The following is a 26594-nucleotide window of genomic DNA, read 5'->3' on the forward strand; positions in this document are numbered from 1 at the left end:
TCATATATTGAGTGCAGTAAAACAGATGCAGGCCGTGGTGGGTAATATAGAAATGAATGGCCAGAAGTGAAGCACTCACTGTTGTATGGCATTCAGCCTTCACGTGAAAGAAAAACATTTTTCGTGCATGAATAAATCAGTCAAAATAAAATTGGTTCATTCGTATAGAGTAAAATATTCATAGGCATCCATGCATTTTGCCCTGAAAAAAAGAATCACTTAGATTGTATTTCCATTTTTTCAATTTAAGCACAACAAAAGACAGAGGAAACAAAAAAACCAAAAACAAATACAGAACAAAAACATCAACATTATAGCCAGACTTTGTAATATTAACAGTTTCTAATAAGTTCCACAGTCATAGGTTTTGTACAGTATGTTTGTAAACTTTATGTTTAAAGTAAAATGGAGGTTAGTAATGTTTTCAACAGTAAGAAGGGGAGCAGCCACCACACACATCCTCTATTCCAAAAAAATATAGTGTCCATTTTTCCCACCTTGTAATGTACAAATATTTTCTTAATCTTAGCAGGAAAGTCGTTTGTCCCATCTCATGGATTTCTGTGATGATTTCAAACCAATTTTGTACTGTGGGTGGATCTGCCTGTAACCATTTGCAGGGGTGATTGCTTTTTTAGCACCGATAATAAATATTTTTAAGAGATATTTGATGTCTCCTGTTAAGTCATCTGGCAGGTCACCCAAGTAAAGAAAAACAAAAGTTAATGGAATTGACAATCCCAGAATTTTTTTCATAAAATTTGAAATATTTAACCAAAACTGTAGTAATTTTGGACAGTTCCAAAAAATATGGTGGTGATCCGCTCCTTCACTCCCATAGTTCCTCCAACATGAATAATAATAATAATAATAATAATAATAATAATAATAATAATACATTTTATTTGGGGCGCCTTTCAAGTCACCAAAGGTCACCTTACAGATAATAAAAACACAACGTCATTAATACAAACAAGAAATAATAAATACAAAAATAAAAACTAGTGAAGTGCACAGAGTCCAGTTAGAGTGAATATGCCAGTTTGAACGGGTGAGTTTTGAGTTGGGATTTGGATGATGTTAAGTGGGGGCCAGGTTGTGGAGAGCTTTATAGGTGACCTCTAGATGCAGAATATTTTCCCATTTTAGGAGTAATGAAAATGTGCTTGTTTTTTTCATTTGTAAACGGATGTGCTATTCTAGGAACCAATGTATGTTGTTGAACTACGGACGTATTTTCACGTAACACCCATTACTAGAAGCTTGATTCCGTCCACTAGCAGCGCGCACAGTGGGAGGAAGGGTGGTATTGAGGAGGTGACAGCACCTCAAATCAACTTTTGAATTACATCAAATTTGAACCCGAAGATAAAGTATGTATACGCTGTGTTATGATGTTTTGGTCAGCAAGTATAATTAGATAACGTGTATGTTATTTTGTTAAAGGAGCTAACCTGCGTGCGTCTGTCAAACCAGTCCTTCCAGTGAGCTCATCGCCTTCTGTGTTTATTCATTGCAGAGGGGTGGACGGACCGGAAACATGACTAGTTTTGCCAGTAAAGCTTTCTGCAGGGTCGAGAGGTTGTGCCACCACCTCCCCGTGGTTCTCAACACTTTCCTGGTGTTCTCTATCACCGGGGAGGTGAGCTACCTGGTGCTGGTCGAGGCTCCTCTGGATCCGGACCAGAAGAAAACGGAGTGGTCCTCCAGGTGGAAAGCCACCCACCTTCTGGCCCAGTACTTCATGTTGGTCAACATCTGCTGGAACGCCCTGCTCTTTCTCAGGACAAGCCCGAGCATCAAGGGGGTGTTCCTGGGAGGAGATGGCATGGGACAGGGATGGAGGTGAGGAAGGCTGAGGGTAGAATTACAGTGAAGGAGAATTCTACAGATAATGCTTTGTTTCTTGTTGCACAGTACTTTATATGGCCAAAAGTGGACAACAAAGACCAGAACAAGGTCTACAAACTTTCCAATGCTTCTGAACCAGGGTGTTTTTTCAGTAGTTTGACCAGGCCTGTCACAGAAATCTTTATACTGAAACAAGCAGTAACATTTTACACCTTAGTGATCATTTAACTGTGTGTCAATAACATTACTCACATGCTGGATATGTTCAGTTTAACAGAGGCCTGACTGATATTTATCTACTGTCTTATGTTATCTGCCATTTGAGCCTTTGGGAGATGTTTCATATTAGTGTAAAGTTTCCAATCAACCCTCTTTTTATACAATATAATGAAGAGAACGTTGAAAGGGCTGGATTTTCAAATGTTATGTAGTTTGTCCAGCAGAGTATGCACAAGACTCCTTTGTTTACCAAACCTTCAGCCGTGACTGCAGCACATTTGGCAGAATATGGCATTTGATGAGTCTGTTCTTCTCTGAAACTATTGAATGTGTGTTGCAATGTTAAATATTCTTGGATTAAAATTACTTTAAAAATACAAAACAACAAAAAACTGTTTTTGAAGTGACCACATCTCAGAAACTTGACCAGCTGTTTTCGTAGACTGTCAATTTATTTGGGGTTTGTAAAAAAAAAAAAAACCCTCTTAGATAATAATAATAATAATAATAATAATAATAATAATAATAATACACTTTATTTATATAGCACTTTTCTTAACAAGGTTACAAAGTGCTTCACAACAAAAAAGCAGAGAATTACAAAGCACAAAAAACGGTGCAAACAGGGGGAAGAAAAAAGACAGAAGCAAAACAAGACATCTGAATGCAGAGCAAGTTCAAGAATTAGGGGTGAGAAATGCCTTCTTGTATAAAAATGCTTTTAGTGAGGATTTAAAATCAGTCAAGGTTGTGGACTGTCTAATTGTCAGTGGCAGGGAGTTCCACAAACTTGGAGCTCTGATTGAAAAGGCCCGGTCACCTTTTGTTTCAAGGCGGGATCTTGGCACAAGCAGCAGAGATGCATCCACAGACCTGAGGGGCCGCCCAGGCACATATGGGGTTAAAAGGTTGCCTAAATAGTTTGGGGCCTGTCCATTTAACATTTTAAAAGTAATCAATAAGATCTTAAAATCGACACGATAAAAAACTGGCAGCCAATGTAAGCTGGCGAGAACAGGAGTGATGTGTTGATATTTTGCTGTGCCTGTTAAAATCCGAGCGGGTGAATTTTGGACTAGTTGGAGTCTGTGGAGGGAGCTCTGACTGATACCTGTTAAAAGTGCATTACAATAATCTAGATGAGAAAAAATAAAAGCATGGATGACTTTGGACAGATCCGAGATGGCCCATTCCATCTATTCCATCAATGATGTTTAGGAGCATCTCCAACTATAAATTCTATTTATGTATTTCCTTTCTTTTTCTCAACCAGGTACTGTTATACTTGCGAGACGCACACTCCTCCTCGTTGCTCCCACTGCTATGACTGCAATGTGTGTGTGCTGCGGAGAGATCACCACTGCGTCTTCTTTGGTCGCTGTGTGGGCTTCCGTAACTACCGCTATTTCATGAGCTGCTTGTTATTTATGTGGTCTGGACTCCTGTATGCCACTCTAATGAATGCAGAGGTCTTCATCGTCATATTGAAGGAGGGTGTGACTTTGCACAGCGTGCTTCTGCTCCTCATACCCTGGATAATGCTAGTTTCAGGTAGGATCTAGTTTGTACCTTATTGATTGTCACAATTACACAAGCACTACTGACTGTTATTAAACCACTAATGCTATTCTTTCTCTCTCCAGGCCAGGTCTCGGCACGTGCCTTTGCCTTTGCCTTTATCGCTGACACATGCGTCGTAGGCCTTCTATTGGTGTCTGCCTTTTTCTTCTTTCATCTCTTCCTCATGTTTCGAGGACAGAGCACCAGGGAGTGGTACTCGAACCGCCAGCCCTACAGCCTGGGACTCCTTGGTAACTTGCGCCACTTTCTGGGCACTCGCTGGTACATGTGCTGGCTCTGCCCACTTATCTCATCACCTCTACCTGGAGATGGGATAAACTTCAAGCTCACAGGATCCCTGGATCCCACGCGGTAACATCTGAAAGCCTGATAATTGACAGGCTGTGTCTTTACAGTTATGGTGATGGTTCATGTAATTGGGAGCAGCAGGGGGGATCACCTCAGTTCAAATCTAGGTAGCTTGGGATGCCAAAAGAGTGTATGTGGTAATATGAGATGTTACTTGGTGTACAACATTGTAACTGTCGACCAGTATCTCTCTGCAGCCTTTTAGCTGTGCTGAGGCAAAAATATGTTGGGTCTACTGTGGAGGGTACATCGATCCTTATCCAGGCTGGCCTCAGAATATAAAACATGAAGTTTGAAGTGTCGCCTGTGGAATATTTAACAATGAAAAAGTATTAAAACAACACTGAAATAAGTATGTATTTAGTTGATTTTGAAAAGTTGAGAATTTTAAATCCTTGTAAACAAGCACTCACAGTTATCATCTATGACTCTGGGGTAACTATTCTACTGGGATTGGATATAGGGACTACTTTAATGGGCCTTTTCATGCTGTTAATGTTGCCTGAATATGAAGATGATACAGATTTGCACTGTTCCTGAGTATGAAATACACCACCATTTGCCTCATATCTACAGTTGTGCCTAACCTAAAAGTGAAATGTGCTTGTGCTATCAATTTCTCATGTACTTAGGGAGGGTCAAGGTGATGTCTTAAAATCTACAGGACACATTTGTAGGAGAACAAATGACAGAAACATGGTTTGAGGTCTAGAGTTGCAGCTCACAGACTAATGTGATGTTGTGCTGTGAATACACAATTAAAACATCAAATCAGCAGTCTTTCCCTATAGTTATATTAATGTTGTCCTTTCAGTCAGAAAGGGAAAACTACAAACCATATCTACTGTACAACGTGATGTGCTCTGACTCAGTCAGCTGCTGTATATACTGTATTCATACTTTTATAGTATACTGTTTTTGCACTGAGAACTCATTGAGGATTATGCTGTTTTGTACAATGTGTAAAGTAGAATACATTTAGTGAGATATGTCTATCAAACTTGCTTTGCACTGTAACTGATCATTGATTCAACAGAGAGAGAACAAAGGAAACCTATTTTTCCAAAAATGATTGAAGTTATTTTGTTTTCTGTGCTGCTTCTTGGTCTTTTTTTTTTTACCAGCCTGTGTTTAAAATACATTATGTGACACTTTGTGACACTCCTTATACTCAGACCGCAAATAGATTAGTATGTATTATGGATTATGGACACAGCTGATGTAACCTTCATGAAAGAGAAATTCTTCAGTTACCTCATCTCAATCCTACCCCCCTTTTATTCTGCTGTTGCTTTTGTCATTCTTATCCTGTGGCCTTAAAATGTAGTGAATATATTTTAATGACAGCCAAAAATATTGTTTCAAATCATTATTAATTGTTTGCATGGTATATATTTCTGTTTTTTTTTCTTGCTTTGGCATTTGGGTCACACCATTGAATGCTTTGTTTTGCTATTTGAATGTACTTTAATAAATGGTGTCAATGGAGCATTTGATAAGTAATGAGCAATAATTATATCATTTCATACCTGATCATTTTGTTTTAATTCACATAACCTTTTTTTCAACAAACTATATTTAATAAGTATGGTTAAATCACCATGAGAGATATTTATCCTTTATTCAGATCCCCATTAGCTGACACTAACGCAGCAGCTACTCTTCCTGGGGTCCACATAAAACAAACATAACATGCAAAATATACATGAAAAACAAAAACAGAAAATACTACAAACATGAAACACAAGAACAAAAAAAAGCTACAAACATGAACAAAAAAAATGCACAACAGGAAATACAACAACTAAAAATGCTACGAACTTAAAGAAAAAACGTGAATGCTATATAGAAATGCAATTGAAAAACAGAAAAAGCTACATACATAAAATATAATAGAAAAACTGAATATACCACTACCAACATAACATCACATCAAATTAAGACTAATCATAAGTGTTCACTAAAATTAAGTAATGTTAGGGTTAAGGTTAGAATGTTCCTTTAAGGATTTTAAAACGGTCTTTACTGGGTGCTTCAGTTATAGTAGCTAGTAAATTTTTCCACAATGTGTAATATTTATATATATATTTATTCTATTTAATTTTTTGACAAAGAATAACTCATTTCTTAGACATGCTGTTTTTAGCTTTTAAATGTAAATGTAATTAATGCAGAAGAATCCTTATTTACTCGTTCTCATACAAATATTTTCCACATGTGAATTTGTTTCTGATCCTCTGAGGTCCGAGCAGTTGATTGGTTCTTCATGGTAAAGGGTCTGGATCAGGTCTGGACCGCTTCGTACGGTTTGGGAGCTAGCGCTGCAAGTTAGCCACTTAAACCTCAGTGTTTTTAGATTCAGAAACTGGTAAGTAGTTGTTTTCATCTTCGTTTGTGAAACATTTTATCAGTTTGTTTACTTATTATTGAGTATTTTTAACGCTTGGTTTTCGTAGTTTAGAGTAAGCCTCCTAGCTAGCTAGTGAAACAGTGAAAAGATGAAAGCTGCTGGTTTTGATAAAAGCCCCGCGAAGGTTGCCTCAAGTGGTCTAGTGTTAGGGCCTGGTGGCTCCCACTTCAAGTGTGTTACTTTTCACAATTTAAGAACAACATATGCTCCAGTACCTACAAAGTAATTGCCACTTTCCTAAATGAGTACACATTTGCAGTGTAAAGCAGTAGACACAAGTCAAAGCTAGACTCCTTTGAAATAAGTTTTCAGTCATTTAAATCAGGGTTTCCCAAAGTGTGGGTCTGGACCACCTGGGGGGTCGCGAGACACAAATGGGGGGGTTGTGAGATGCCTTCCAGAATTTTTTTTTCTTAAGTTATCTAAAAATAGTACATTTAAAAAATATATCCACACTAAAAATAGTTGCTAAACTTGAAAGAAACCTTGAAAATAGAGAATGTAATGAGTTTTCTGCCTTTCTTTGTTGCCAGATGAGTCCTTAGTTTAGGGTTAGTCAACAGTTAATTATCAAAAGCATCAGTAGCAGCAGGCTCATTCATAAAGGAACAGGAAACACAGACACATGCTCATATTGGTAGGCTAATTTTTTGCAGACTAGCTAAATGAAGCCACGTTAAATCACTTTGAGGGACAGTGGGGGTCGCAACTCTTTGGCACCTATATTTTGGGGGTCACAGGCTTAAAAGTTCGGGAACCCCTGATTTAAATAATTGCTAACAATTGCTAATTACTGCTATAAGTGACACACTGGGAGACTTATGGCCATTTCTATATATTTAAAAAAAGAAACACTATTGCAACATGGAAAATTTATGTTTTTTGGACATTAGTCTTCAAATGAATGTTGTTAATGGCGGAAAAAAATAATCACATCTTGCACATCTCATTCTAGATGTTTCAAGAAAAAATGCTTTACCATTATTGCAAGTGAACTGGTGTAGTGAAATGAGTAAGGATGTTTATGGGGCTGTTTATTGATCACATCAGCGAGGAGCAGGCCAGCAGAATGGATTTCAGAGAGGAAAATACGTGAGTGATGTCTGCTGAACAAACCCACACATTAATAAATAGATTGTTTGGAATGCTTCATAGCTTTATGTTAAACTTTTTTTCTTGTGTTTGCAGGACACAGAAGGACATGCTTGAGAAAATAGCTGAGCTGGATTACAGTCGAAACCACTTGAGGGACCTGAATGCTAAGATGAGGCACTGGCTGGATGTTGCAGATGATGACATGGCAGGGCTGCGCTCAGAGAACGCTGCCCTAAGTCAACAAGTGAAAAAGTAACTCATTACACATGATTTATCTCTCCTAAACTGTCTGACTATCAAAAAGCTACTGCCACTACTACTAAATACTGTAATGACCTGTAAGGGTATTCATTTTCTATTATTTTGCTTCATCTCCCTGCTTCCTTCAAAATAGTGATTTTTTTTATGCATGACGGTGCTTTTCTTTTTTGTGTTGTGCTATTTAATCTGTGCTTTCAACATTGCTGGGAAAAAACCTGTCAGGATAGTGTATGTTTGCTTGTTGTCTGCAGTCTTGAGAAGATCATCAGTGAAGCAGAGAAAGATGAAGCAGAGCCTTGCAGATCTCTGCTGGCTGATGAACTTTATGCAAAGAGATGGAGTGAAACAGAGATCCAGGCACTTGTAGGTATCCAAAAGACTGATGTATATTAATAAATAACTGGTGTTTTTAAGAAACATATCTTTAACCCTCCTGTTATGTTGTGGGTCAAATTGACCCTTTTTAAAAGTCTATTTTAGAAAATATATGTATTCCAAACCAGCTGAATGCAGCATAAAAATCTGGGCAGCATGTGACAGAAGAGGTGTCATCTTAATTTATCAACATCACTTCATAAAAAATAAAAAAATTAATATAAAATGAACAAAAATCTATGTCATGTTAAACTATTGTATTTATATTTAGGGCTTTCTAATGTACATTAAAAACAGTTTTAACATGAATTTAAATGAAAAACGACTGAGTTATCCTCATTGAACCATGATCTAAGAATTAAAGGACACCAATGGACTAAATCTTGATTTAAATGTAATGGAGCTAAAAATGACATTTAAAAAAATTTATTGGGATTTTTTGGGTTTCTGACACTTTTGGATAATTGAATATGCCCCGGGTCAAATTGACCCAGGAACATTATTGCTGTTCCAGAGAAACGTACATAAAAGGATGGTTAATATAAATTTCAAGATTGTGGATATGATATGACATCCAGTGTCAGGTTTTCCCTGTAATAACAGTGAATTGGCTTCAGTGATAGTGTCACACTTGTAATGTAATCAAAGCAAAATTCTCAATAGTACAGTACTTTAAAACCTACTCAGTGAAGGTTTGGTATACATAGTAAATGAATGGTCTTTCTCTCTAAAGGCTACTATTGTAAACAATGTAAGATGTGTTTTTTTAACACTTAGTATTATTAATAGAAGAGGTAGTTCAATGCATAGTTTAGATCATTCCCAGTCTTTGTGACAGAATTCAGTTAACCCCTACCTCCAAAATGCCAGCATGAAATAGAAATCACATCACTATATTATATCTGTAAGGCAAATAAATAGAAACAGTAATTAGACTGATGGTTGACATTTCATCGTCTCTAAACCACCCTCGCTGTGGGTTTTAATTTATCATTTTTTGTGCAGGAGGAGGAGTATGCGACGATTCAGGAAAAATATAAAGAACTATCCAATGAGGTATGATGTTGTTTACTTATCCCCTAATAATTAAAGTCTTTCATCATACACTACAGTTTGATACAATCCATGTAGTTCAAGACCCTTTTCATGTTAAAATATCATCCTGGCTTCCAGCTAAAGAACCTCAAACAGGAGAGATACAAGGAAAAAGTCAACCTCAGTCAGTTAAAGGATGAACTTCAAAGCCTCGAGGTGACACCATAGGCTCAGCTTGGAGATATCAAATTATTTTCTCCTTTATTCATAACAAACCATTTGTTCCTCATTTAAATTGACATTTGTTATGTTGTGTATTTCCTTAGTTAAGATTGGAAGACTCTCAGCTTGGCCTGCAGCATAGGGATGAGGCTATTGATCAGGTAGTCAGCAGTGATGATGATGAATGAGTGACCAAAAGCTCAAGAGTTTCTCTAATATGTAGTTAAGTCTTCAAAGATCAGCTTCACCATCTTGACAGTCCTTGTCTTTCATTATATTAACGCAGCATCTTTTTACATGTGTGTGTTTGTGATAGAAAAACATGCAGTTACAGCTCTCTGAGGAAACGGTGGAAGAGTGTTCAAGCATCATAAAGGTAAGATCTTCTTTTACAGCTAGAAAAGAAAAAAATAAATACAAATGACAAGAGATGAAACAGCCTGTTTCCTGTTCAGGGTGATAATGAACACAATGTCACTGTTCACATGCACACACATGCCACATGCAATCTTAATGTCATAGGCTGTCTTCAATCTGTTCCAGGAGCTCAGGCTGACAAATCAGGAGCTGAGGATGCAGTTGGAGGACAGGATGGATGAGGCCTCATAGTAATATCGTGACAAAATAAAATCTTGTTTCTGTGAAAGAACATTACAACGTACCCTGAGTCATCTGTAACTGAACTGCACTTTGTTCCTGTTGTGTTTTACCAGTGCTGTTCTGAAGGATGTGGTCAGAGAAAAAGAAGGACCGCTCAGTCCCCCACTGTCCTTTGCAGAGGAAATGAGGCTGCTTGCCTCCTCGCCTGAAGAGGAAATCATCATTTCAGACTCCACAGATATCGAGCATGTGTGTAGAGTAGGCATCCATAGCACAAAGTAATGCAGTCTAATATAACTACCCTGCATGAGTTCTATGTTTTGGGAGGAGATAATGTCCTGTCTGTGTTTTAGCTTTTAAGAGAGGAATTGTTTTTTGAGGCAGTTGCAGAATTGAGCTTCTTAGCCTATACTTCTAAAAGTGACCACTAGAGTGTGCCACTACAAGACCCAGATTCAAAGCCTTGATGTCAGACCATGACTGTAGATGTAGACATTTGGACATTAATCTTATCTGATGCTGTGCCTGCAGGAGGAAACTGGAGCTGAAGAGCTGCTGATGCCTCAGAGTTTCACAGTAGACTGTCAGACTAAAAGGTACTTCAGTTTGACATCACAAACATCTCTAACTGACTTGTGTCCAGTATATGTAAAATGTTAGACTATTACAAGCTTCTATCCTTCATGACTTGAGGATTGACTCACTCACTCTTTCCTTTTTCATCCTTGTGCCTTTGTTTTTTTTTTTTAGTCCAAGGTGTGCATGTACCTTGGGGACTGCCCTCCAGAGAGCAGGAATATTTCTGCTCTTCATCTTCATTCTCACTGTGTTATTGTTTGTAGCTTCAAGAAACCATGTTGGAAACTTGTTTTCAATCGATATCATATGGAACAGTGCTTGTCTCATGTTGCAGCCTTACTGGGGTGTGCGTTATGAAGCCCTACCTCCGATTTAATCCAAACCATACCCTGATTTGTAAATATTTTGAAACTGTATCTAGTAGATGATAAGGCTGAAGGTGTACTTATATTGTCTTTTAATCGCCAAATACAATTTGTTGTGGACTTAAAATGAATTTGCATATTTACATTATTAAGAATTTGGTTTGCTGTCTTGTAGTTTTGTCCATTTTAGCCTATCAAATTCAAATTCAAATTCAAATTCAAATTTGCTTTATTGGCATGAACAAAGACGTGTTATTGCCAAAGCACATACAGTTCATACACATACATTCCATATATATTCATTACATATCATATCTATTACATATTTTATACGCATTAATAAACAGTGGTGTCACCCATACAGCATATCTCAATGTCCTCACTTGATGCAGTATGCTCATAAAACCTTCACCTAAAATCAAATATTATGGGATGGTGCGTCCCTCAGGCTGTGACAGGTAGACACATGTTAAGCAGCCAAAGGAGCTGCTGACCCTTCCCCCAGGAGAACTGACAGTTTCTCTTCTGGGGTTAATGTTGGGATATTTGGTACCATTTTAGTAATTTCCCTGTGGTGGGAATCTCTTTGTAAAGAGAACTTGCTACAGTGGAGGAGGAAGTGCATCTCTGTCTCTATGTCCCCTGTAGAGCAGTGAGCCCATAGACGCTCCTCTCTGGGCAGCCATGTCTGCCTGTATCTCCCTGATCTTTAGATGAAATACTGAAATCATACAGTAACAGCTTCAATCAGCAGGGCTATGAGAAGAATGAATTGAAAGAATATATCAACGTAGTTAGTGTTTATAACTAGATTAAATGTGGAGCTGCTTCTTTACTACACTCATACAAGTCTTCACTATCATTATTAGGGCAAGCAGATGTTAGAAGAACTTATTTTTCTTAAATTGCATCAAAGTCATTCTATGTTCTTTCTTTACCCCTTAATTCAAAGGCTTTCCAGTACTATACCCTTTATTTAAACACATCCTTGTATTTGCCTTAACTTATCTCATGATATAATTGTCTCCTGCTGAAGAGGGGAATTGCAGTTTTATTTCTATTTCAATTACACATTAGAATTGAAAAATCTTTGAAAAGAGGAACAGTTACAGAAACCTGTAACATGTCATTGATTTCTTAATATGTACCAGAGAGAAAGAAGGATATACATAGTTTAGAAATAAATCCCACTGCACGTGGCCTCATATAAATAAACAATAAAGTCTATAATTCTTAAAATCAGGTCAGTCTGTCAATGAACATCTGCTATTTTTTCCACCTTTTGAATAACTAGCACTAGTTCTGGGTCTCCCATTCTTCCCGTTCTGCCATGTCTCTCCTCGCCCCACCCATCTGAAGGCGCTCTCTGGTGGTCTTATCTGTGAATCTAGAAAACACCACCTCCCAGACGGGGGGTGCAATGAAAAGTGGATCATATTCAGGGGCCAAGGCGTTGTGAGGACGGTCTGAATCAAGATTTATTTTATTGTGATGATGCATAGTGTTGGCGTGTCACTTGGTATGTGTGGAAGTGGATGCTGCGTTACCGCTGGATGCTGAGGTGCTGGAGACAGGCCGGATTGATAAAACACTTGTGTATCGTGGATGGAACTCAGGGCTAAAACACATCAAAGACGGTGACTAGTGATATAAAGGGAAACAGACCGATAGACAAGTCTGTGCTCCAGCGACCGGACTGACTGACTGAACTGAAGGCAGCATCGACGACATGTTCTGAGCGGAGAGCGGCGGCGTCTGGCGGGATGAAGGCGCCTAGGAGACCGAGGCAGACGCGCCTCCTCCCGCGGTTCTGCGTCTGTGGGGTCGGTCTGCTCGCAGCCGCCTGGATCCTTCACTTAAATGATAAAACAGGTGCTGCTCCAAATAAAAAAAAATCTATTATTTCTGTCAGTTGCTTACAAAAAGCAAGCATGCAAAATACAGACTTCAAATGTTTGATAATACAGTTGTTTAGTGGTTAACTCAAATTAAATTCACAAAAACATTGCCTCTTGATAGTATGTCATTATCAGTTTTATATACTTCTGTGCAAATCCCTGTAGGTGCACATGGACCCTCATCAGACATCTCTCTATCTGAGAGAGAGCTCATCCAGGAAAAAGAGGCCAACTACACCAACACTATTTCTTCATCCGGTGAGACGTTTTACCACTACGTGTCTATATAATAAGATAAACATGGAGGAGGGTTACTTTTGTTGTTGCGAATCATTAACAAAAGCAGCTTTAGCAAAATAAGAAATGAAGTACCTTGAGATCATGAAGACATTTGAAACCATTCACAGGTTTAAATGCAGATGTGAGTGCAATCATTTTACTAGTGTGTCTGCTAGTTCATTGGAAAAGTTTTGCTTCCAATTCTCCATTAATATGTTTTCACCAAGTCCATCTTCTCATCCTTCATTTACCTCAAACTCTGCACATCTACATCTTTAAACACAGCTGTGCCTTAGAGGGGACCCGGTTGCTAGGAAACTGAATGCTGAATTTGAGGTTGGATACTCATCTGCACGTGAAGCCGTTCAAAGTATCTGCCCTGCCGTAATGACCTCCTGATTAGTGGTCTCTTAAACCTGTGTGTGTGTGTGTGTGCTTGGATCTCTTCAGCTCATTAGAAGAGAGGCTTTGACAGCATGTTATCATCTGATTTTATAGCCAGTCAGGGAGAACACTTTGAGTCATGTATTGTATAAGAAAAATCTCACTGCTTTGGAGACATTTTACAAGAAATATATCATTTCATTTTCCTATCAGAGCAGCATCATGATTTTGATGATAATAAATACACAGTTTGATGAGTGTGCAAAGAAGACCATGTGACAGGTTGTCAAAACATCACACTATCCCCACACGTGATGTCTGTAACTGCACAATGATGCCCCTGTGGAGCATCTTATCCACTTTCGTCACACCTCTTTCACTCGCACGGTTTGTGACCTTTTAAAGAGGGAGTTTCAGAAATCCTGACTTCCAACTCAATCAGACAACCTTGTTGGGTAAGTCACCTGGGAGGGAGCGTTCCACATTACTGTTTTGCACTGCCTCATTATATAAGCTTTTTTTTTTTGTGATTCAGTGAGTTGTGGCATTTGTTTGAGCTTGTATGTAAGAAGGCACAGTCTAGCAAAACACTAGATGCTTCTGAAGGTTGACTTCACAGAAAAAATGCAAAGAATGTCATCATACACAACCTGGGTGGAACTGACATGAAGTCACTAGGACATTCATTCTGAGAGTCAATTCTAATGCAACGGAGCTGGTATAGTCTCATGACTGTTGCTCCACTTTAACCTCAAGCTTTACCGGCGCTGGTCACACACATTCAACAAAACACACACCGACATTTGACGTACATGTGCACACACATTAGGTTACTTGAGGTTCGAAATAAAGCTTTACATTATACTTATGTTTCTTGCCAAGCAATCTGCTCATTTTTCTTCCTCTTATTTCTTAAAGAAATGCTAATCTTCATCTCCTGAGGCCCATCTCATCAACTACTCGTTCTCCTTGGATCCACTCCCCAATCGATGCGCTAATAGTTTCAGCTTTTGTTCAGGGATTTCAAAAGCTAACACATCTTGAAGTTAGATTGGAGATTACCTTTATTGTCATTCCACAAAAACATCAGTGGTTCAAACGGAACAAAATTAAAAGCATGACTCATTTTAAAAACACAGGTAAGAAATATGATTAGATATATAAAAAACAGGTATTAAATGAATACTAAGTTACTCTCTGTTCATGTCTTCTCCAGCTATCGGTGATTTTCCTGACGACGTCTTTACTCTACAGCAGAGGAGACATGGAGCGGTGCTCCTTCATGTTCTTTGTGTAAGTGTCAGCATTTTAAATGACAGTCTCCTTGGTTGCATTTAACTCACAGACAAACACAAATATACTTCTGTTCTCTTTTTTCCAGGCTATCTATATGTTCCATGCACTTGCCATCGTGTGTGATGTTTACTTTGTGCCATCCCTGGAAAAAGTATCGGAGGTATTCCCTAATAACATTTGTAACTGTGTATAGTCGGAAATAACATAATTATTTTTCAAATTATTATTATTTATGCATGTGGGACCAACACAATTCATACACTAGAAGTTTGTGCTATAGTGGGGCTGATTTGTATGATTTTAGTATGATTTAGTAAACAGTTACTTTAACGTCCATGGTTATATCAAGCTGTGGCTACAAAAACTGGTTCATAAGATCAGTTCAGTTCCTCACTGACAATAAGATAAACATATAACCTCACCTGCCTCTTACTTCAGTCTGTTAAACACTTGTCTGTTTTCTAGAACCTACAGCTAAGTGAGGACGTTGCAGGGGCAACCTTCATGGCAGCTGGAAGCTCTGCCCCTGAGCTCTTCACCTCTCTGATTGGTCAGTATGGCGTTTGTTTGTTTGTTTGTTGTTTTTATTGTGCATACCAGAATCAGAATCAGAAGTAGCTTTATTGGCCAGGTATGCTTTAACACACAAGGAATTTGACTTGGTGAACTGTGCGTTCTTTGTACAAAGGCATAAGAATAAGGCATACAAATAAAAAAATAAATATAAATATAATAATAATAACATCAACTATAAACACAAAAAGAACAACAAAAAGGCATGACTAATATGTACAGGCTAAAATAATATGATAATAGTGCAGTGGTGAGTAGTGCAGAGGTAGTTTTACATTAAAAAATATATGTAGATGATAGTTAAATAATAAAATAAATAAAAATATGTGAATTCTGCTTGGAGAATTGTTGCATTGTATATCTACATGTTTATTTTCAGAGAGTATTGATCTGACAGGTATGACATTGTTATGGATTAGTGTTCAACAGAGTGACAGCCTGGGGGAAGAAACTGTACCATGTGTTATACAAAAGAAACATGAATAAATATATTTAAATCAGAGTTATGTACATCAAATTAGAATTAGTACAATCCATTTTTGCAAGTATTTCTAATCTCAAACTTAGACAGAGCAAGACATAAACAATAAAATACAAAATAGAAAAATAATATAAAAACAAGAACTACTGTGCATAAAACTGAAGCAGCACCCCCCCCCCCCAAAAAAAAGTAAACACTTCTTATTTTGTTTGTTTGTGTGTATGGCGCTCATTTAATCGACTACTCATTAAAAATAGTTCTTCCCATTGATTGCTTCATCAGCACTGATTGCCTGCATTCATAGACAATCATCCGTCATTCACCTTACGAGGGCAGAAAAAGTCAAGTGTGTGTAGGCAGAGGCACTGATTTGCCACTTTCACTATCTAAGGCTTTTTATAGACACAAACAAAGGCACAGAGATTAGCATTTACAGTTACCGTATTTGTAAGCTAGCTCACCAATAGTCTATCAGATTTTTTTTATTTTTATCAAAATTTAGGTTTTAGAGAAAAATAATTTCTTGGGGAAAAATACTGATCAAATAAAGTCTTGCTGATAACAGAATGTTATATGGAGTACACAAATTTCAAATATGAGACACTTTAAACCTACAAAAGATGTATCTCAAAAACAATCAAATAGAAAACAGGCACTCAAATACTGCTTTGTTGTTGTTATTGCTTTTTGCAGTTCATCAAAATAGATGTACTGTTTAGAAATGTGAAAACTTGTTTCTAAAGCTGTGATGCTTACTGCTTCTGAAATAATCTATTTTACTCACAGAGGTACAAATGCTGGCTGTGAAAAGTTTCCATGGTGACTTCAGGCATCTTTAAGCAGCACATTAAATAGCTGCATAAGATAAAAGATATCTGCACAACCCCTGTCGTTATGAAACAAAGATGAGTTATTCCTTTCAAAGAAAAAACTTACCATAACTAACTCTAGTCTGTACATTCCAAATTAGGGAAGGATAGAATCCTTTATTTGTTATAGGTCGTCACATCAGATTTACTTTGCTGATAATTTCATCCCCCTCTTTCCTGTCCTGTGTGTTTAGGGGTGTTTATCACAAAGGGAGATGTAGGTGTTGGAACTATTGTTGGATCTGCTGTTTTTAACATCCTGGTTATCATTGGCATCTGTGGCATCTTCTCTGGACAGGTAAAAAAAAACATGGCAGGACCTGAAAGAAATACTCTCTGTCTCAGAAAATGATCAAGTGAGTGCATCTTGTGTTTTACAATATTTGCTCGATTAAATGAATGAAAATGTTTTTTCTCTCTTCAGACGATCTCTCTCAGCTGGTGGCCTTTGTTTCGTGATGCTGCATTCTACATCCTGTCCATAGTGGTGCTCATTCTGGTGAGAAATCCTCCAGTCAAAGAAAAAAAATCACACTTGATGTTTTTCTCTTTACTGGATCAAACAATAATGGAATCATAGCGTATATCTAAGGAAGTTTTTCCTCGCCACTGTAACTTGCTATATACTATTTTTATTTTAACCTTTATTTAACCAGGTAAAACCCATTGAGATCAGGATCTCTTTCACAAGGGTGACCTGGCCAAGAGGTCAGCAGCACATGTCATAAAAACAGTCACACGAAAATGACAGCACAAATTAAAACGTACAACTTATAAATACATAGTGTTTTACAGTATGAATAAGAGGTGTGGAAGCTGTAACAAAACAACAAAAAATAATTTAAGGTTTAAAACACAGGCACTGTTCAGTGCTCTCATGCTGTCTGTCCCTCAGGATAGAACGGAAGGCTCCAAGTGTAATAAGTTCAGAGAATTTCAATGTAGTCTGTAGAGCATTCCATGCCATGGGGGCAGCACAGCTGAAAGCTCTTTTTCTGAATTCAGTCCTTACCCGAGGAACAGATAAAACAAGAGTAGTGTTGGAACGCAAGGTATAGGAACTGATTTTTCTCTGCACTAAAGCGCACAAATAGTGAGGAATCAAGCCTAAAAGAGCCTTATAGATTCGGGTCAGCCAGTGTTTATATCTACATGCCCTCAGAGAAGGCAAATTTGATTTCACATACAAATCACAATGGTGGGTGAGACGACTACAGCCAGTGACAAATCTCAGTGCCAAATGAAAAACTGTGTCCAAAGACTGGAGAGATTTGGATGACGCACTCAGATAAAGCACGTCCCCGTAGTCAAGAATGGGTAAGAAGGTCGCTGTCACTAGTTTCTTTCTGACCCTGAGAGAGAAGCAGGTTCTGTTTCTAAAAGAGAACCCAAGCTTCACACAAAGTTTAGTACGCAAATTATTAATATGGGCTTTAAATGAAATCTCCTGATCTAGGATAAAACCCAAGTACTTGTAATTTAAAACCCGCTCTATAGGATTTCCTTTGGATGTAACAATATTTGTAGTGGTCTGTGGTAGCGCCTTTGAGTGAGAGAAAACCGTGAACTTGGTTTTATCTGTATTTAAAACCAGTTTTAGATCATTCAGACGAGACTGGATAACATTAAAAGCAGCCTGTAAAGACTGAAACGCCTGAGTAAATGAGGTTGAACAGCAATAAATAATGGTGTCGTCTGCATAAAAATGATACATTGCATTTGACAAGTTATTACAGAGATTGTTTATGTAAATTGAAAATAAAATGGGTCCCAGCACTGAACCTTGGGGCACCCCTTTGGTAATGTCCAGAAAAGAAGAGGTAGTTCCAGCCACCTGAACACATTGTGTTCTATTGGATAGGTAGTTGGCAAACCAGGCAGCTGCATGTTTAGATAAGCCAATTTGATGTAAAGCTTGGATCAGCAGGCTGTGGTCTACTGTGTCAAATGCTTTTGATAAATCAATAAAAAGAGCGACGCAATACTGTGATGTGCAATGCTCATGATGGATTAAAGTGGGGTCAGACTGAGTCTTACCCTGTCTTGAAGTTGGGTCTCTGTTCATAATTTGACACAGAGTGGTCTAGACCTCCTATGTTTGTAAAAGCGTCTTGAGATAACGTTTGTTGTGATTTGACACTATACAATTAAAGATTGATTGATTGATTGATTGATTGATTGATTGATTGATTGATTGATTGATTGATTGATTGATTGATTGATTGATTGATTGATTGATCTACCAAACAATTCAAAGACTAGAAGAAATGACATCTATTTTCATTTTTATTTTATGATTGTGTACTTCACTCATGGTTTATATACTGTAATGCCACAACTGGAGCGGATCACTATTATTCTTGCAACATTTTCCACAGTAAACTAATGATAAACTAATGCTAGTAGATATAAACTGATTGTCTAACATCAGTCAATATATAACAACATATGTACTGGTAAAGATATTGTTTGATGTCAGACAATCAACATTTTTTGTTTTGCTTTAATGTGACCTGGTAAAAGAACATGTTCAGGGTGTGACTGAATTCTGTTTTCATTTTAATTACAGGTTATCTTTGATGAAAAAGTCCTATGGTAAGACTAATAAAATAATGTTTGTTTATCAGATCAGTTTACAATAGTATAACTGAATCTGTGCTGGTGTTTCAGGTGGGAAACCATTATCCTGATTTCAATGTATGGTCTCTACATACTCATCATGAAGTAAGCCTCTGTCTTCTTTGTTTGTTGACATTATACAGTGCTGTCATGTTTGTATGTGTTCATCTTAACCTACGACTGTGTGTCTTTGTACACTGCTTTATTTTTCCCTTGTCTGTGAAGCACTTTGGTCAGATCAGGCTCTTTTAAATGTGCAGTATACAAATTCATTTGACTTGACTTCCACATTATCACATTCTCTTTTTTACGTGTTGTTTCTTGTCAAGGTTCAACAGATCTCTTCAAAGCCTGGTAGAGAGACACTGCAGCAGAGCAGGTCAGCCGTGTCTGAGCAGTCTGCGGAGGACAACTGCTGTCGGAAGCATTGGAGACTGTGACAACGACATGGTGCCACTGAAGCCAGGTGCTGGAGCTCGTGTTTGTACGTGTGTATGTGCTCATCCAAGGCATCACAAAGTGCCTCATTCTTTGAGCAGCTTTCAACAGACCTAGTGACACAGTTAGTGCTGCCTTCCAAATCCATTTCTGTGCCCCTGTGGACATCGAAAACTCTGAAATAGAAGTAGACCTCTTTGATGTACAAGATTTGTGATGCACTGACTCCATCACTTCATCACTCTGTCCTCTTTGTCTTCCAAAATCCTCCTCTCCCCTACCAATGCTTGTCTCCTGCTAACACTTATTCATCTACTAACACTTCTCCCAGATTCCAGTGTGGTGGCGGGACAGGATTCAGGTGTGGTGATGGTGGATGAGCTGCTGAACAGGCACCCCCACCAGCTCTCCTTCTCAGAGGCAAGCCTCCGCCTTCTAATAACCCAGCATTTCCCCCCCTTCACCCGCCTGCGCATGGCAGGACGCATGGTCATCAACGAGGTACCCTGCACGCGGCTTACACCTTTCACATAACATCAAGTCCCCCTGGTTATATCAGCTCGGATGTTGGTGAGAATCAGCATGCTCACTCCCAAGGATCTGCTTTACCGTTAGATTATTAACCACTTGTGAGTTAATAACAAAGGAGGAAACCGTTCTTACATCTGTACATCATGATCATTTATTTGGCATGAGTCCATCCGTTTCTCCAGCTCTTACTCAGTTGCAATTTGATAACAGTTTATCAACAGCAGGATTCTCCTCAGGTAAACTCAAAGATCTCCTCCTGTATCCTCTGATAAGCCCACAAAGAAACAGCTGTTTTCATCCATAGTGTTATTCAAAACACAAAAGCAACAGAGGACTCTAGCTTGCAGTCTGCTTCCTGGCAGCCCTTGCTCTCCTACATAAGTGCTTGCCATTTCCAAATCCAAGTTAAAGTGCATGTGCCAGTGCTGCTCCTGCTCTGTGCCTTGCCCCTGATCAATGCTTCCCTGCTCCCCTCTGCTGAATGTGACTGGCTGCCTGATCACTCCCCTTCCTTGCTGCTACTCATATCGTTGCTACAATCAGACAAAGTAATTTACATAAGCTTGCTGCAGTGCTCCCCACCTAATTTTGTTTCCTTCTTTTATTTCTCTGACTTCATCCTGCTCTCTCCCTCAGAGGCAGAGGCTGATTAGAGCCCGGGGAGGCTCAGAGGAGGGAGGAGCTTCAGGGGATGAAGGTGTTGGTGCTAATGGGACTGTGGCTGAGGGAAACAAGCAGCCGCCAGAGGGAGAGAGGGAGAGGGATAAAGAGACGGTGGGGGAGTCTGATGGGGGAGCACAACCAAAAGATGAGGAGGAGGAGGAGGAGGAAGAGCAGGAGGAAGGAGATGAAGAAAACTCTCCTTTCAAACCCTTCGTCCTACCAGGTGGGTGGTGAACCACAACAGATATACACAGACAGGTGGAGATTGAGTCTGGTAGCCAGGGAGCTGATGATGATCTGACTCAATTTCACACTTAAAAAAATCTGGCAAACTATCCTAATGTGCGGACGTTTAGTTTATGTAGTCAAAACTCCACAGAGAAAGCTCCTTAAAACAGCTGCAGGGAACTTTAACTTTGTGTTGATTTGGGCGCCCCCTGTGGACAAAGCATGTATGTTTTATTCCTTTGCTGAGTTTGTCCTGTACATGTAAGAGCTCATTGACAGAATGTGGATATAGTTCCTGACCCCTTCTGATTTGTGGTTCCCCTGATGATCATAGATACAATTAGTAAACTTAGTCAGCCGTATGAAATGATATCACCATTTATACTCTCCATCTTAAACATTAAAAATAACTGCTTTGAGAGTACGTGAGAAAATGATGCACAGCTCTTTCGAATCATTCTTGTCAAACTCAGGAAAGAATTGTGAAAGACATTTCTAAGATGGCTGTTTATCCATCTTAGAAATTGTTTGTCATGGATGATAATGTAGCAAACAGAACTGATTCCTTTTTGGCCATTTTCACTGCTAATGGTTATTCAGGGCTTTGTTGCTGATGATGCTAATTAAAAAGTGATGATACTCAGAGGCTGTGCCACATGAATTATCCAGAAGCTTAGATGAATACACTGCAAAAACTGAAATCTAAGTAAGATTGAATATCTCAGATAAGGGTGAAATTTGCTTATTGTTTGCCTGATAAGATAGATTTGTCACTAAGCAGTTTTTATGTTAGAGTGTTTCACTTATTTTGAGTGTTTTGGTCCTAAATGATCTCAGTAAGATATTACAGCTTGTTACTGAGATTTTATGACCTATGTTGAGTAATACATGCTTGAAACTAGAATATCAACTGTTACAAAGCTGTTTCATCAACACTCACAAGTATAAAACTACTTTTTCAAAGTAATATTTTTTTATTTCAAGCATGAAATTAGAAATTATTACTTTGACACTGTTGTATCTCTTCCAACAATTAAAACAAATGACAGCCAAATGTAATCCACTGTTTTATTTTTAATGAAACAATAGAAAATATGTGCTACTATATATTAGTACAGTTGGCACAGTACTGTGAACTGACACTTAATATTTAAACATTTAACATTTCAAACTGTTTCAAATAGAAATAATTAATATACATTCAGAAAAGTTCTTCCAAATTACAAGACAGACAATGATCCTACATAACGAGAAATATATTCTTAACTTTTGTCTGTCCATCAAGAAAACTAAATTAGTTTTTAGTATATCTTTCCTGGTTTCAAGAAATGTAATACCCAGTGCATGTCATCATGTCAAGTTAATGGCATCTGGGTTCAGACTTAGCCTAATGGTTAAGTTGCACGCCCATGAAGCGGTTGGCCTAGGTTTGAATCCAACCTATGGCCTCTTTCCTGTATGTCATTCCCGCACTCTCTCCCACTTTCCTGCACTATCCGCTGTCCTCTCCTCTACAAATAAAAGGTGTAAAAGCCCCCCCAAAAAATAAAATGAAAAAAAAGATGATGGCAGTTTTGGCATTTACTTAATTTAAGAATATTTTTCAACATATTGAGAAAATAAGTCTCATATCTTTTTATTTCTATCAAGAAAAATGCACTTGTTATTAGTGAAAATACACTTATTTTAAGGTATTTCTGGGTTCATTGAGGTTAGATATCTTTTTACTTGTTTTGGAAAGTCTTGACAAGCCAAATTTTCTTGTTCTGTTGGCAGATAATTTTGCTTAGTTTAACTAATATATTCCCAGTTTTTGTATATTTTTCTTGTTTTTTAAGGCTGGCTTTTTGCAGTGATCTCTGTTAGGAAACTTGTGTGAACAATGTATGTGTATATGTGTGTGCGTGCGTTTCCTCAGTTGGTTGGTGTATGCGTGTGAAGTGGCTGCTCTCGTGGCCGCTGAGCTTCCTGCTTCACTGCTCCATCCCCAACTGTAACCTGCCGCGGTGGGAGCGCTGGTACCTGCTCACTTTCCTTGCGTCCACACTCTGGATAGCCCTCTTCTCCTACCTCATGGTCTGGATGGTAGGACAACGATCATCTGCCAGCCCACTTTTAAACAGTCAGTGACACAATGAAACATATTCATACACACAGGCTCTCTCCTCTGTCCAGGTGACCATCATCAGCTACACATTAGGAATCCCAGAAGTCCTCATGGGCATCACTTTTTTGGCAGCAGGCACTAGTGTCCCCGACTGTATGGCCAGCCTAATCGTTGCCCGACAAGGTGTGTGTGCATACGGCTGTGAAATACACGTCTGCACTAGAAAAAGGCAGCTAGTGGAGTGTTATTGATTTCTTAGACGCCATCTAGAGCCTTTGTTGAAAAGAGAAGAGATACAAAAATGCTTACAAAGTCATTCTAACAGTCAGAATAATAGTTTGCATACTTTTTTATTCCTCACTGCTGGTAAACAGTTTTGCAACAACATATAACAAAAAGTTTGTTCTTAGTTTGTATGGCAGTGTAGAGCTCCTCTGTTTAGTGATGCTAAAATTTGACCTTTAAACCCATTGTTGCTCATCTAATCAAACAAGTGTCTGACTTGTTTTATGGACATCATGGACTGAAACATAAAAAAGGGAGAAATCTCTTTGCAGACTTTATTCTATATTTAGATGTAGCTTGTAGAAATAGCATTAAAACACAAACTGAAACAGTCAAATGGGATTGTGCATTTAAGTAGCTTTATATGTAATTGATCAATCAATCAGACTTTATTTATAAAGTGCTTTTCATACATAAATTAAGAAAAAGATCTCACCCCCAGCCCAGACCAAAACCCAGCCCACAATCCCAAGGTTAAGAACACAATATATGCAACAATAATAATAAAAACAATAAAAATAAAATACAAAATAAAAAATAAGTTGCTAAACGAACTGAGGAAATGCTCTCATGATATATTAATGAGGAAACACTGGAGGAAAAATAAGATATTAAAACTCAACACAGGACATTAAAACCACCAAAATAAAATGAATTTCTAAGATAATAAAACACTAAAATATTAAACCATTGAAATAACATAAGATTATATACTTACAATAAATAAATAAGTACATAAATAAATAAAGTAGAATAAAAGTGACTAAAAATTAGAACATGAACACAAAGTTGTCTGACTGGATGCTTAATATGCATTTTATCCTCTTGTATGAGTTCTGTCTTGTGTATATTTATCTATGTGATTGTACGTTGCAGGGATGGGGGACATGGCTGTGTCAAACTCCATTGGCAGTAATATTTTTGATGTGCTGCTTGGCCTGGGCTTCCCCTGGGCGCTGAGGACTCTCATAGTCAGCTATGGATCAGAGGTAAAACACCTACTGTTTACTGTTTATTGTCATTGATTTGACTGGTCCTGTTTCCAAGGAGGACAATTAACTATTGTGAGCAGGAGACTATCAGCTGTTTGTCAATGTGTACCATTCTCTCTATCCTATTCTTGTATTTTAAGTAACCCCCCAAAATTGTCCATAGAGTGATTCTTGGAAAGAAAAACATTATAGCATTTGTCTTATCACTCCACACCTTTGAAAAACTTTGTACGATAAAGTCCTTGAGAGGTTTGAAATCAACATTTTAACCCTGCTGTCTTTGCTCCATAGGTGACAATAAACAGCAAAGGCTTGGTGTACTCAGTGATTCTGCTGTTAGCCTCTGTCACTCTCACCGTGAGTAGAAATCCGTTCTCCACTGTCTTTGATCGTTTTTGTAGAAGTCACATTTTCCGTGACATGTGAAATATGTCGAACTCAGGAGATTTGAGATTGTGTTTGTGCGACTGAGGGTGAAGCTTTCTCCATCTCTCTCCCTCAGGTCTTGTGTGTCCATTTGAACTGCTGGAGGTTGGACCGCAGGCTTGGACTCTGTCTTCTTCTGCTCTATGCCATCTTCCTCCTCTGCTCCATCGCCTTTGAGAGGCTTTAGAGGACACATGCTCCCCACATACAAAGTACCACAAAACAAGCCATCTGACTGTCACATTCACTGCTGCCATTATTGATCACATGTACGGACAGATGACTTTCCACTTAGTTTCACATCCTGAAAGCTGCATTGTTTACTTTTGATAAATAGAGTATTTGACATGGATTTGTACTGAGCGCCTCCAGACGAGTTTTTAAAATCAAACCCAGCAGATGATGCACTATGTCCCAAAAAATGTAAAAAGCATTGGATTTGTATACTGAAATTAAGATTATTGTACAAGAAACCCCAGAGTGTTAGTTTACGTATTAATACTAAATGACTGCCACAAGTAACCTCAGAAACCAGATGATTATACGTGTAAGTTTATATTGTTGCTTCTCAGTGCGTGCACTTTAGTTTCGTCAAGTTTATTAATGTCACGTTTTCAACACGCAGTTGTAAACAACATAGCATGGCTGATCATCACGCTCCAGACAATTGCACTTAAGCCACTGTTGTCTTAGTCTTTTGCATAACAAGCCCCTCTTCGTTCTACCAAAAGCTTTGCAGTGTAGGTTGAGGTGTTTTTATGAAGGACTGTATGCTTCAAGGTGTTTTTTGAATGTCCGTGTTTGGAGAGAGTCCTTGGGTGTGTGTTGTTGAGTGTAATAAAATGTTTTATCCTGTGAAGTTTAACTTTTTCTCTAACCTTCTTTATGAAAAATGCTCCAATTCAGAATATTGAACTTTATCAGATTGTGTTGTTATGCAAAGTCTATGCCTCATTTGACTGATGCAGCTTGAGGTGAAGGTTTTTTTACACAAAGACAGATTGTGAGTTTGTTAAGGAGCAGTGCAGTGACAAGTATTTTAAAATATATATTAAATGTATTTGAATAGTAGCACAGTATTTTGTCTTAAGCAAAGATGAGTTAAAGCATAAAATAGCATTAAAACATGTCTATTAAGTACCTCAAAATAAAATTAAAAACTGCATTAACAAAACGTAATGAGATTCATTTCACAGTATTTTCTGCACACACCACCAGGCACAAGACACCCTTTTGTCTTAGACTACAAAGAATATTGAAAGGTTTTGTGTTGCACACAAAGCTGTAAAATATGCTACCGGTGAACAGTGGTGGACAAAGTACACAGCTTCACTACTTAAGTGAAAGTGTTCTCCAGGTCAAATATTACTCCAATACAAGTGAAAGTTGCTCTGTCAGATTATTACTTGAGTTAAAGTATTGAAGTACTTGCTTTTAAAAATACTTAAGTATTCCAAATACTTCTTAAAAAATCTTCAAACATTGTATTTTCACCATATATGAGTGCAGTCAAGAATACATAGGAGTAAATTCTGTTACATTATGTTTATTTAGAAACCATTACTTTAAATCTCTAAAAACTAT

General features: G+C 38.1%; 3 protein-coding genes across 12 annotated transcripts; all 3 read left to right on the forward strand.

The window, feature by feature from the left end:
- The first annotated feature begins 1238 nt into the window (after positions 1-1238).
- Positions 1239-5502, forward strand: zdhhc24 (zinc finger DHHC-type containing 24). The gene is made up of 4 exons (XM_034689579.1): positions 1239-1373; positions 1520-1845; positions 3344-3621; positions 3714-5502. The coding sequence occupies exons 2-4, from the start codon at positions 1541-1543 to the stop codon at positions 4004-4006; spliced, it is 876 nt and encodes a 291-aa protein (XP_034545470.1). The 5' UTR covers positions 1239-1373; positions 1520-1540; the 3' UTR covers positions 4007-5502.
- A 714-nt stretch (positions 5503-6216) lies between these two features.
- On the forward strand, positions 6217-11100 carry LOC117817374. Of its 6 annotated transcripts, none has more exons than XM_034690056.1 (12): positions 6220-6367; positions 7365-7501; positions 7598-7756; positions 8017-8128; positions 9146-9196; positions 9314-9391; positions 9502-9558; positions 9714-9773; positions 9941-10005; positions 10111-10255; positions 10529-10593; positions 10748-11100. In XM_034690056.1, the coding sequence occupies exons 2-12, from the start codon at positions 7428-7430 to the stop codon at positions 10950-10952; spliced, it is 1071 nt and encodes a 356-aa protein (XP_034545947.1). In that variant the 5' UTR covers positions 6220-6367; positions 7365-7427; the 3' UTR covers positions 10953-11100. The 6 variants fall into 6 exon arrangements, with proteins under 6 accessions (XP_034545952.1, XP_034545951.1, XP_034545947.1 ...); XM_034690058.1 differs by having other exon boundaries at positions 6221-6367; positions 7460-7501; XM_034690057.1 differs by having other exon boundaries at positions 6222-6367; positions 10111-10246.
- A 478-nt stretch (positions 11101-11578) lies between these two features.
- slc24a6a (solute carrier family 24 member 6a) lies at positions 11579-25875 on the forward strand. Of its 5 annotated transcripts, XM_034689223.1 has the most exons (18): positions 12698-12813; positions 13005-13097; positions 13404-13488; positions 14719-14795; positions 14884-14958; positions 15264-15348; positions 16916-17019; positions 17146-17220; positions 19291-19316; positions 19392-19445; positions 19670-19824; positions 20110-20279; positions 20946-21195; positions 23119-23285; positions 23376-23490; positions 24469-24581; positions 24876-24941; positions 25087-25875. In XM_034689223.1, the coding sequence occupies exons 1-18, from the start codon at positions 12802-12804 to the stop codon at positions 25195-25197; spliced, it is 1833 nt and encodes a 610-aa protein (XP_034545114.1). In that variant the 5' UTR covers positions 12698-12801; the 3' UTR covers positions 25198-25875. The 5 variants fall into 5 exon arrangements, with proteins under 5 accessions (XP_034545113.1, XP_034545115.1, XP_034545116.1 ...); XM_034689222.1 differs by lacking the exon at positions 13404-13488 and having other exon boundaries at positions 11579-12813; XM_034689224.1 differs by lacking the exon at positions 13404-13488 and having other exon boundaries at positions 11579-12813; positions 19670-19806.
- Positions 25876-26594: the final 719 nt, after the last annotated feature.

This window comes from Notolabrus celidotus, chromosome 8 (assembly GCF_009762535.1).
Source record: "Notolabrus celidotus isolate fNotCel1 chromosome 8, fNotCel1.pri, whole genome shotgun sequence".
NCBI classification, from domain to species: Eukaryota; Metazoa; Chordata; class Actinopteri; order Labriformes; family Labridae; genus Notolabrus; species Notolabrus celidotus.

Excerpts from the sequence above, each read along its gene's own strand:
- LOC117817374 (XM_034690056.1), top strand. The coding sequence starts at position 7,428 with ATGTTTATGGGGCTGTTTATTGATCACATCAGCGAGGAGCAGGCCAGC. Across the intron at positions 8,129-9,145 it reads AAACAGAGATCCAGGCACTT|GAGGAGGAGTATGCGACGAT; the intron begins GTAGGTATCCAA and ends TTTTTTGTGCAG. Across the intron at positions 9,197-9,313 it reads ATAAAGAACTATCCAATGAG|CTAAAGAACCTCAAACAGGA; the intron begins GTATGATGTTGT and ends CCTGGCTTCCAG.
- slc24a6a (XM_034689222.1), top strand. The coding sequence starts at position 12,705 with ATGAAGGCGCCTAGGAGACCGAGGCAGACGCGCCTCCTCCCGCGGTTC. Across the intron at positions 23,286-23,375 it reads CCTACCTCATGGTCTGGATG|GTGACCATCATCAGCTACAC; the intron begins GTAGGACAACGA and ends TCCTCTGTCCAG. Across the intron at positions 23,491-24,468 it reads CCTAATCGTTGCCCGACAAG|GGATGGGGGACATGGCTGTG; the intron begins GTGTGTGTGCAT and ends TGTACGTTGCAG.
- zdhhc24 (XM_034689579.1), top strand. The coding sequence starts at position 1,541 with ATGACTAGTTTTGCCAGTAAAGCTTTCTGCAGGGTCGAGAGGTTGTGC. Across the intron at positions 1,846-3,343 it reads GGCATGGGACAGGGATGGAG|GTACTGTTATACTTGCGAGA; the intron begins GTGAGGAAGGCT and ends TTTCTCAACCAG. Across the intron at positions 3,622-3,713 it reads CTGGATAATGCTAGTTTCAG|GCCAGGTCTCGGCACGTGCC; the intron begins GTAGGATCTAGT and ends TTCTCTCTCCAG.